The sequence below is a fragment of the Apteryx mantelli genome, chromosome 4, assembly GCF_036417845.1.
Source record: "Apteryx mantelli isolate bAptMan1 chromosome 4, bAptMan1.hap1, whole genome shotgun sequence".
In the NCBI taxonomy this organism is placed as follows: domain Eukaryota; kingdom Metazoa; phylum Chordata; class Aves; order Apterygiformes; family Apterygidae; genus Apteryx; species Apteryx mantelli.
This window is the reverse complement of record NC_089981.1, coordinates 71,873,206-71,885,205: the sequence shown is the minus strand read 5'-3', so window position 1 is coordinate 71,885,205 and position 12,000 is coordinate 71,873,206. Positions and strand designations below refer to the sequence as shown.

General features: G+C 37.3%; 1 protein-coding gene across 1 annotated transcript in view; it reads left to right on the top strand.

Moving 5' to 3' along the window:
- CATSPERB (cation channel sperm associated auxiliary subunit beta) overlaps positions 1-12,000 on the top strand; it is a 45,958-nt gene that overhangs the window by 28,785 nt on the left and 5,173 nt on the right. The window contains exons 11-15 of the mRNA XM_067295683.1: positions 1,784-2,110; positions 5,518-5,657; positions 8,435-8,632; positions 9,922-10,032; positions 11,888-11,998. Of these exons, the coding sequence (XP_067151784.1) occupies positions 1,784-2,110; positions 5,518-5,657; positions 8,435-8,632; positions 9,922-10,032; positions 11,888-11,998 (887 nt within the window). The remainder of the gene's footprint in view (positions 1-1,783; positions 2,111-5,517; positions 5,658-8,434; positions 8,633-9,921; positions 10,033-11,887; positions 11,999-12,000) is intronic.

The window sequence follows — 12,000 nt, the reverse complement described above, 5'->3', positions numbered from 1 at the left end:
CCCCTTTTTAATTTAAAATCAAAAGATTTTAAATTTAAATCAAAAGATACTGCATCAGGTAACCACTCTCAGGGTTTCTGCCCTGGCACAGGAGAACATTTCCACTATAAAGCAGTTGATCTCCCTAATGCACCCGTAGCCTGAGTCATCAAGATCCTCCTCCTGAGACTATTTCATGACTATTTATAGCAAAATCCTGATAAAGCTGCTTCAGGACAACTGTTCAGGTGCACAGTCTTATCCTGCAATAAATACGAGGTAATACGTGGACACTTATCTCACAATGAAAGGAGCATAAACTACCCATTGATCACAGAGTAAGAGCAGCTAGATTTCAGGAGGTCATGCACTAAGCTAATCCTGCAGTAGCATACAGAACGCACCTGCTGGTGTACTTCTGTGCATGGGCACACAGACAGACACGCTTTCACAGGTGAACAGTCCATAAAAGTCCCTGCCTACACATGCCCAGCATATGTCTTTTGGAAGTTTTATAGATTCTGGATGGAGGTTGCCATTGGTTCAGTTCTCTAATACTAAAAAGACCTCAATCATTTCTTTAATAATTTAGGAAGGACAGCTGTTGTATCCACCAGTTTCAAAAGGACTTAATCCTATCCAAACAATATTTTAACAACTTCAAAAAATTTTTTCGCTTCCTGACTGTTGTAAATTATTACTGAGAAGATTAGTATTTATTGTCATGTTTTGAGAGTGTCCAGAGAATGGACACATGAAAGCAGAAAAACACATGTAAAGCTAGGTGGGTTCTGAAGAAGTAAGAAAAGTAATTTGAACTGTGAACAAGGAGAGGGTGATCAGCAAAACCTTTTGAGACCTGAGCTGTTTGCATACTTCCCGATTCCTTTAAATGACCAGAAAGGGATACTACAACCAGCGTCAACGTCTTTGAAAAGCCAGTGTGCGCTAAGCCTGAACTGTCTTTCCTTTCATGGAGTGTATGTATGTCCCCAATTCCTGAACTTTAGCATTGCCCAATTAAAAAAAACAACCTTCATTGGGTTTTTTTTGGTAGCACTATTTTTAAATAGTTTGTTTTAAAAGATCAAACTGGTGTAAATTTCCAAGACAAGAAGCAGCTATGTCATTCTTAAATTTTGTCGTAAGGATGCATAAATTGATTCTGCCTGGTTCCCTTAACAGCAAGTTCTATGCTACACCGAAATTTATTTTTGGTGTAGCTGTTGAAACATAAAAATTCAGAGACATAGATGTGGCTTCTGCTGCAGTGCACAAAGCAGAGTTTCAAGTTACCTTGCAAGGAATGATAAAGGCCCAGAAAAGCAGTTTCTATGTCATTTCTTGCTTGTGTATTGGTCAGAAAGGTAGGCAAAGCTGAAAAAAACTGTGGTTAGCTAGGGAGCTTCTATGTCTATCCCATCTCTAGCTACATTAATGGTATTGGATGGGTGCTTTGGGGGAAGGTGATTACCACAAATGTTTTTAAATGAATTATGGTATAAATGTTATAATCACATGACCTTATGTGTCATGTTAAAATGAAGTGCTGATCATGTCACAGATTCTACCTGTAAGAGTGAGATTGCTGTAGCTAACATGAATTCATCAATCAATGTGGAATTCTACTCAGAAAGTTTTGTTTACGAACATTTTTAACTGAAATTATGGGGCAGATTGTTTTGCTATGTGGTCTTTCAAACGGCAGAAATGAGGAATTATTCAAAATGAAGGTCATCATTTAGGAACAGATCTACAATGCTAAAAATTAACAAAGTTTAACTCTTTGCTTTGCTTTTGTTAGGTAAAAATGGATTTAGAATCACTGATGTGGAAAAGACAGTGGTGATTCCAGGGAGCAGCAGCTTCCTAATCACGGCCATTCTGGACAATCAGACTGCGATAGCAGAGCCCACCATGCCTAACAAGGTGCCTTTCAACGTAAGCTTTCCATCCAAGCAATGGTTCATGCACAACTTTGGTACTGTAAATGGAAAAAAATGGGACTTGAAGTTAGACACGTGCAGATATTCAATACAAGAGTATAATCATATAGCAAAGAATGTCATTAAATACTTGGATCTGGACACAACTTACAATTTCACATTCAGAGTAACCCCTCAATATACAGGTAAGAGACTTGGCATTTAGTCCTTTTTTAAGTGTATAATTTGTATGCAGTGCATGCAATGGCCTTTAGCTGGTTTGGATGACTTTATGCAGCCCAACGATCTCAGCAAAGATAAACCTGGAGTTTCTCTACTAAAATCTCTATCCTTATTTTCAAACACTGTTTTGTGGAAAATTTATTCTAAATGCTTGTTTTCAGCCAAAAGTGAATTTTATCAGATTCTCTCTCTTCTTTCCCACTCAGAAGTAAAAGCACTTTACTTTGGCTGTTACAAAATCTTTTAAGTCTCTTTCAATTTGGTAGTGTCCACACACACATTGTCTTTATTCTTATAACTTAGCACCAGGTTAATTTAAAAGCTGAAACTAGCTGTAAATATAGGGTCTATAGGTACATTTGTAACTTTGATTCAATGTCTCAAAGTTAATTTGGAAAGTGGCACCTTTCCATTGATTCAAATGAGCTACACATATGACCCTTTGTTTTCATTAAAGAAAAATGGCTTTTGACAATTTTCAAATGAAAAAATGTGTACATAAATATAGTTGATGACATTTAAAATAAAGCTGAATGTTTTATTTTAAAAAGTATTTATTCATTTTCTATTGTATATGAACATATACATATATGCCCTTCACTCCCAGACCCCACTTTTTAAGTAGCTGGCCCTTAATAGATTATTGAATAAATCAGATTAATAAAATAGAAACAAAATTATTTTATTTATGTGAAAAATACTGTGGATTATGGTAACGTTTGTCTTGTAAAGCAAATTATTTCTATTGGTAAAAGTTTGCATGGGGGAGCTGTTTAAGAGGAGATTATCATAATCACTAATATAAACATCTCTCATCCAGACTTGAGAAGGGTATTTCTGCAGTAACTGGTATTGACTAGTTGAAGTTGGAGCTCACCCTGATGGACAATTCACTGAAAATATAAGCATATGGTAGTGTCATTGGTGCTGTTCAAATCACTAAGAAAAACAGCCCCTAGATAAGTCTTTAATATTCCAAATTAGGAGGACAAAACATCCAAAGACACATTTTCTAAAGATTACAGCATTTATGAATTCAGGTCCATTTGGAAATTAAAGACACTTGTGCTCCTAAACCCCCAAGGCACATGTGAAAACGCCAACTCTGACTTACAGAAAGGAGGTCAAGTCCTGACCTGTGCATCTGATACGACCCGAGCAACACCCAGCTACCTGGGGAGGCAGGGAGGAATTCAAGGGATGGGCACTGCTCTGGACACAGCAGTACTTTTTCCTAGGCTGAGCAAGCACTCAGCTAATACCAAAGAGTAATACCAGGATTTATAGCTGATTTTGCTGGGAGTAGGTGACCTGTCAAGATGCCTTCCTTGCCCATGGTTCCATAAGGAAACTCTTGTGGAAAAAGCACGTGCACCCTCCAGGAATGCTAAAATCTTGATAGTCAAATTATTACTTTTGGTCCCAGTTAATAGTTTCAGTGCTACCTGTCTGACCTTTCTGCCTGTTAAAGGATAAAAAACAACTCTGCTGCTGCCAATGCTGCTGCTGCCACTGATGCTTGTGTGCACTGCAAATGTAGTGAGGATCTTGCTCTGATTGCCATGGCCTGAACTGCCCCCTCCTATTGCTGCCAAGTGAGTCTGCCCTCTGTGTATAAACCCTCCATTCCGGGTTCTTGCTCACTGCACAATGACTTTGCATCTTAGTGGTTGAACTCTAGTCTCTGATCTTAAGACTATCGTTATCAGTCACTGGATTAATAAATCAAAACCCATTGCGGCCATCAGCCAGGAACTTAGGACTCTCCCTTCCCCCCTGCAGTGCTAACTATCAGGTTAAACCATCATGCTCCCCCATGCATGCTCTGTTTCTGGCTTCATTAACCCTGCGTACATGGCTGCACAACAGGCATTTCAACAATAGGAAAGATGTAGACAGCAACTTACTCACCCAGCCCTATAGGCTAGTAGTTAGCTTCTCTTGAGAGAAGGATTTGGACTCTCACACTGTGGAGGATGTTGAACAAGGGGCTTGTACTTTATGGGTGACCGCTCTAACCAGTAGACTATGCTGCCAAAGGTCAGCATCCCTAGCAACAGCTGATTTCATAAAACTAGAGTAGCTCCATATATATTTTAGAACTGAAGATGAACACAGAAGATTTCTTTTAACCTGACTCAACAAGCCAACTGGATCGAGCTCCTTAGGAAATTTGGATGCCGCTTATATTAACTCATGTGAGAGCTAGATTCTTACTTGTATAGGTCAGAGCAGCCTGGTGATGCTCAGAAACAATGTTGAAAGAACACAAGGACAAGAGACAACGGGCACAAACTGAAATACAGGAAATTCCATTTAAACATAAGAAAAAACTTTTTATTGTGAGGGAGGTCAGACCCTGGTTGTGGAGTCTCCATCCTTGGAGATACTTAAAACCATACTGGACAAGATCCTGAGCAACCTGTTTTAGTTGATTCTGCTTTGAGCATGGGATTTGGACTAGACAATCTCCAGAGGTCCCTTCCTACCTCAACCATTCTGTGATTCTGTGAGCGCTGGGAATATGCAGGCCAAGTAGAAAGGCAAAGTCAGCCTTCAGACTTAGCCTTCATCTGAGCATGGTTTTATCAGATAATTTTAGCTTGGGTGCTTGAAACACAGAGAAATCCTGTTTTAAACACCTAAATCCTCACTGAGATCTAAACAAAGAAAACCAGTCAGGAAGAAAACTCCTTCCTTTACACTTGTGTGCATTTTCTTTTGTGCATTAACATGGATAAACTTAAAAATAAGCATTTTTTTCTTAAAAAAAAAAACTATGTGGAGGACAAGAAGACAGTTTATATTCTAAGCCTAAGTAGCAGCATGGAAAGTATGTAAAGACTGAAGTGTCCCAAAGTTGCATTGCTAAGGGTAAGAATATTGCTACAGCAGAAGCTGACAGCTGAGATCTGTTATGTGGTTATGTGGAGTACTGGAGATGGGAAGGAGCTGACTTCTAAGAAAAGACTAAGCCCAAGGATCAGAGAGCTCAAAGCAGTGGAGGGTAGAGAGAAAATATTAACATCAGCACTTTCTACAGATTTTAAAGCATGAGGTAAGTGCAGATGGAAAGGCTAAAGACAAAAACTTACTTTCATTGTCTTCAGCTACAGTATGATAAAGGATAGGTTGGCCAGTCAGCCAAACTGGCAAAGAAACAGTTACTGGTATTGTGGAGGGAAAACACACAGAGTTATGATGAAGAAAGATTTTCCCTATTCCTTTCACATACCAACTGATCCTTTCAATGGATCTGTGAAACTGAGTTCTAGAGTTTGAATTTATTTTTTTTCTTTGGGGATTTTCTTTAACTATAGAGAATGGAGTACTGAATACATGTCTTCAATTTTTTTGCTTGATTTCACAGCCTATCCAATGTTTCAAATGCGACTAATAAACCTCATCATTGGCAATCCATCACTACTGGAAGTGACTACAAGAGAGTACTGGGATGAAATTGATAGTTACATACTGGAATTCTCTGTTTACAACAAATTTTACAAGCAAGTAAGGGAAGACAAGTCATCCTTGCTTCCACAGTGGAGCTTTCTTTCATTCTGAATAGCTGTAGTAATGTGAGGGTTATCTTTAGACTGAGAGAATCTGAAAAGTTACAGATTAATTTATGTAGTGTAAAAAATAATTGTGCAAAATTTTATTGAAATTTCCAGTTCATCTTTTGTCAGTCCTTGGATAGAGCATTCCATAATGAACATTGTTCAAGAATATATTATGATATGATATGAAACTTCAAGTAACAGTATTCCTATTTTTTGTTTTTGATTCATTTTTGTATTACTTCTTGCAGTTCTTTTATAGCATCCTTTAAATTAGGGACAGTTTCTTTCTGAGCTTTCTCATTTCAGAGTCCTTTTCCTATTTAGTCATATATAGTTGTGCATTTGATTATAAATATTGCACATGAGATATAATAGGGAAAGACTAAAGGAGGTCAGACTATAGGCATTGGGTGAGATTAGTCTTTGTGAGAATGTCTTCTGAAGGAATGGGACTACCATGATATGGAAGGGAAATCTTAAATTGGTATTAGGAGACTTCAAGAACAGGGTAGTGATCTGAAAACTGTCTTACACTGATTTGTCATTAGAAAAGGCTGTAGAACAAATCAATTAAAGAAATAGCAAATGACTGCCAGGACAGAGACTGTTCATCCAAGAATTTTAAATAGGAAATTCCTCACTAGCTAACTGGTATCATTTCAATCAGTCAAAAGAGCAGAAAAAGACAAACATGCCACCCATTTTTAAAAAAGACTCCAGGGGTGATCTGAGGAATTGCAGTGACCAAAGTCTGACTTTTATGGGTGGGAAACTGATTGAAATTATTGTAAAATAGAATTAGTAGACACTTGCATAAAACAAAATATGAGGCAAGAATCAATGTGAACTTTAACAAAGGAAATCATGTCTGGCATATGTAGCAATTGAAAGAGGTTGAGCTAGCGATTATAGTATATTTGGATTTATAAAAAGCTTTGAGCAAGGTCCCTTTTTAAATTCTCTCAAAGAAACTAAGCTGTCATGGAATAGGATGGAAGGTCATCCATCAACTAACAACTGGATGGGAACAGGAGATCCAACTAAATGGTCGTTTTTTACAAATAATGAAGGAAATAGCTAGTGGGTACCACAGGATCTCTATACCTTCTGTACAAGCTATTCACAAATTACATTGAAAAGGAAGTGAATACTGAAGTGGAAAAGTTTGGAGACAACACAAAATTATGCAGCAAAGTCACAACTAATGACAACAAAGAGTTGCAGAAAGATTTAATCAGTGCAGGGCAACAAGGCAGTAAAACATCTGGTAAAATTCATGGTTAACAAATGCGTTTGGAAGAAAATTACAAAACAAGGAGCTCTAACTTAGCTGTTACTACTCATAAAGGGGATTTGGATAGGCAGCTCCATGCTCCATGGCAAGAAAATTCAAACTGAATATTACAATTATTTTCTTATGAAATGAATAGAGCAAAAAATAGGAAATCATCATGATGCTATTGTACAAATCCTGTATCTCAGATACATGCACTTCTGCTCATTCATCTCAAAGGCAGATGTAGTAGCACTAAGTAAGACATAAAGAAGGTGAACAGTAATAATGAGTGACAAAGGATGGGTTCCATACAAGCAAACTGAATAGGACATTCCTGCTTGGAAAAGAGATGATTGAAGGCAGATACGGCAGATGTCTATAAAATCAGTGGTGTGAAGATGACGATTTGTTGTTTCTCAGAAATGCAGAAGCTGTGTAGTAATTTGAGACAAACAAAAGGAAACACTTTTTTACATGCTGCCTAATTGAATTGCTGAACTCATTGCTGCAGGATGCTTTAGAAAACAAAAATTATAGACAAGACTAAAAATGGATTAGACAAATATATGGGGGATATGTCCATCGTTTGCTGTTGAATACAGTGGTCCAAATGCTTTAACAACTAACTGTCAGAAATAAGGACCAATCTGTATTATCCTGTTTCTTATATTCTTTCCTTGAACAGTCACAACTGGTCACTGTACAGATTGCTGGAATAAATGGACCTTTAGTTTGACCAGAGTGGCAGTTCCTATGATCTTGTGACAGACACTTTTTCTTTGAGTGTGTTCAGTGTCATGCTGAGGCAACATCAGTTGAGCAATATGAGAAGTTCAGTATAAAAATAACACCCTTTTCAAAGTATTCTTTCCATTTGTATCTACCATCCCTCTCCACTGTGATAGGCATTGCCAGTAGCTAAAAATACAAGCCCATAAATAACATCAGTGCCAATTATGTGTCACAGTGATCTGCCTGTACCATACTTGTCCACATCATTTCTGTCGATCAGTTTTACCAGCTCATAATTCACAACTGCTTTCCTCAAGTGCTCTGTTAAAAGTATGGCATTGCCACATAAACTGAAAACTAACAAAATTAGGCTTTGTTAGATTAAAAGTAAAACTGTGAATTCTTCAGAACACCTCACTAAGCACATTCTGGAATGAGTTCCTTCCTAACTAAAGAGGGATCACTTTAAATGGTCTCCTGATCATTACTGTGGGAACATAATATAGGGATAAAGCCAACTTTGAAATGAGCACTTCCAAGATACACTGATTAAAACCAGCCCCTTTATCTCCTTGCACTAGGTTAGCAGGCAGGAGGAGCAAACTTTGCAATGCTGATATATCTACCAGTATAAATAAGATATTTACTACATTCCTTTAAATGGTAATGTTTGTTTTGGGAGTGCTAATTTATTTTCACAATGTAAATATCTACAGGGTAAATCTTCAATAGCTGTGATTATCCCAGAAGCATCATGTATTTGTGAAACATCAGCATTTATTATAACACTGAAGACTGGCTGCTTATATGGGAAATCAATTCATTACATTTCTCCAGTTCCAGTAACTGCTGAACTGTGGCTACAGAAAGCTCCAAAAGATGAAAATGGTTTTCTTATCCTGAAACAACTGCCGGTAAGAAAGCTAAGCAGCCATTAGGTGAATGTTGAAGAATTGGTATAGAAAAGGAAGGACTTCCTACTTTGTGCATTCGTTTTCACAGGAAAACCAAAAGCATGTGTGCTTGTTTAAAGTGAAGAAGTGAATGTCAACAAGGGCCTACCAATTTGTATAGCAGGAATGCATTGTGTAGAAATAAGTTAATGTGCAAAATCAGCCATCACATTTGAAAAAAATGCATGAAATGATTCGATTTTTTGAAGTGTGTTAAAATATGCCTTTAGCTATTTAAGTTGAATAAATTAAAGTACTACTTTCCCTGTAACCCCATGAACCTTTAACGCTTTTATTTTTTAGTAGAGTGTTTTGAGAAAGAAGAAATTTTTCTTGGGAGCCCTAAGTTCTTCCGCTATGAAAGATCTGAACTGAGATAGCTGGAGGCAAGAGACAGCACAGTTCTCAGTTATGATACCATTCACTATACTACTATTAGAAAAGAACCACTTAACTGTCATTCTATAAACATCTCCTGTTTAAATAGCTGAACATTTCATCTCCTACCAAGTTTTTTTTTAATTATGTGAAATGCATGGTCTTGAGTTTAAACTATTATAAAACTGCATAATATGTGCTGTGATTAAAACGCAAGTGATTAACAGAATTTGTCTCATATTAAACTTGTATTTTAGATTTGGTTGCCTAAATAAAATAACTTCATTCTGTATTTGGATCATGGAAAGGAATGTCAGATAGGTGTTTATATGTGTTCCAATATGAACATTCAGACATATACTCTGTTCATCTCTTTTATTTAAACTTAAGCCAAGCCTGTAAAAGTCTTTATTTGTGTAACAGATGCACTGAACATCCTTAGGTTTCAGTCACAGTGGGCTGAAAGCAACTAATCTCCTTTGAACATAGTTTCTGAGCAGCGAAGAGAGTAGAGATGAAAGATCATCTGAAGGTCCTGAGGCTAAAGGACTCAGTCAAGAAATCATGGCCAAATATTGAATCACATAATTCATATGAGTAATAAGACATCTGTTAGCTCACTTGTCACTGCTGAGGCAATGGTTAAAAATGAAAAAAACCAATAATCTGTTTTCTCTGAAGGAGTACCTGGGAACTAAAATGTTAAATATGGATAAATGAATTGCTTTGTTTTGTATCCTTTGGTTTTCATACCTTCCACATTACTTCTGCTTTATTATCCTGACATTGAGAGTAGCTTCTTATCATCCTTTCTACACAGTGAATGTGTATTTAATCTGTGTCCCTCTGTCTTTTGGTGCCTTTATATGCAGGTAAACTACAGACCTCCATCTGTACATGGAATAGCTATTCCAGTCAGTGATAACTTTTATAATGCAGATCCCAGCAAACCAAGAATGAGAAACTATTTTAAGACTTCAAAAGTAAGTCTTCTGTAATCATTTCACTGATGCAGAACATATATTAAAGCTATGAATTCTTTTACCATTATATATTGCACACTCAGTAGTGTTTGTTTTTCTATCACTTACTTTAAATAATCAGTGTTTCGAAAAGCAGACTGTACAGACAGGACATTTCAGTGGTGTGCTTGCTGTAGCCTATTTCCTTTCAGTGTAGACCTTTTGGTTACATACTACTGGAGGATACATATCTTTATAGAAGGCTCTGAAGGATGGGATGGTATAAACTTATGAATATTATATTAACAGAGAGGATGGATAATGGAAAAGAATAAGACCTGAAACATAAAATCAAGTAACTTCAGTGTAAACTTTTAAGTCCTAGTCATTAATGAGGAAAGGACCTGTGCCAGAGTTTCCACTCTAGATCTATTCTCATCACTACTGCCAGAATTACTGATAAGATGTCATGAGTTAAAATAGAAAGGCAAGAGAGAATATCTTTCAACCTAGCACTTCCCCTCTGAAAACGCTGTTGTTAAAATAGGTGGCACAGTGCGCTAGTCATGATCATTCTGAGATTGTAAGACATACAGGGAAAAATAGCTTTTTCATTAAGTTTTCCAAGTCGGAACTTTTAAACAGATCCATTGCTTTCTGTGTTGATAAACACAAGAAATTAACACAGAGATGACACTATACCAAAAAGTGGTAGAAGTTTTGTGGTGCCCCTGTGAAGGTACTAGTTTTTTTGAAATCATACCTACCTCTCCATGTTCCCAGCTTTTGCCTACACTATAAAAGATTTTTAAACTTTAAAGACATCCTCTTTACAGGCACTCCTAGCAACTAAGCATAGGTCCACTTTCTGCTTGTCCCAGAAAAGGGAAATGACAATTAGATGGCTTGTCACCATATTTTGAGTCTAAAGAAATAGGACCTTTGGCAATTAAATAAGCTGAGGCTGACCACAGGAAATCTCAGGTAGGCAGCTGGGTAATTCAGGCAGGACTGGCTTTAGGCATAAGTACAGAAAGCAGTGTCTTAGGCCAGAGACTCATGGGGGCAACACAGCAGTTTCCTCAAGAACCATCTCCCCAGACAGCTCCCTTAGGAACAGCTGACTCTGGCCCCACTGCTTATGCCTTGGCCTCAGTATGCATTTGCCTTTATTCCTGTTTCCATGCTGCTGAAGGGAAAGGCCATGCACGTAGAGGTCCTCTCCTCAGCAGTGAAAAGTGGGAAACTGGCAATACAGGTTTGTATTTCCCCTTGCCTTCCTTTCTCCCTAAATTATGACGGTACCTTAGTTTGAGCAAGAGGAGTTGCATCAGTGCAGGGCTGGTCTTTTTGATTTCCAAAGAGTCCAAAGAATGTCAAACGCGATTCACTTTTTTTCCCTAATGGAACAATTTTCCACTGGAAAATGCTTTCTTGTCAAAGCAAAGAATATTGTCCACAATTTGACAGAAAATTACCAAAATTTTAAAAGGTCAGAGTTTTGGGGTGTTGTAATATTATTGGAAATGATATAGCACACATGAAATTTTTAAATCCTGACAAAATTAAGGTTTGTAAGGTTGAAAAACTTTTTTGGAATATGAGATTCTTTGAAGAATCCCAAGATTTCAATATTTTTCTTGACTAGAAATGAAACCCAGTTCCAGAATCTTGACATTTCCTGTGGGACAGAAATGCTAGATTTTGGCCTGTTCCAGTATCTGACTTGTGACAAATATCATATTTACATTTCAAACTCCCCTACACCATACATGGATAGTTGCACTTGTTTACTCATATCTTCTTCTATAAAGTCTCGTTTTCAGAATTCAGGCAAGAAACTGAGCTAAAATCAGATTTCATGGCCTTTCCACAGGCTTCTGGATTCTACAAGAAGTGCGCTAACAAGTCATCTAGAGCTGAATGCAACTGTACCTTGGCTGAGAAAATGTCTTCACTTTCAGCTTTCTCAGACTGTACAGAGAAGGT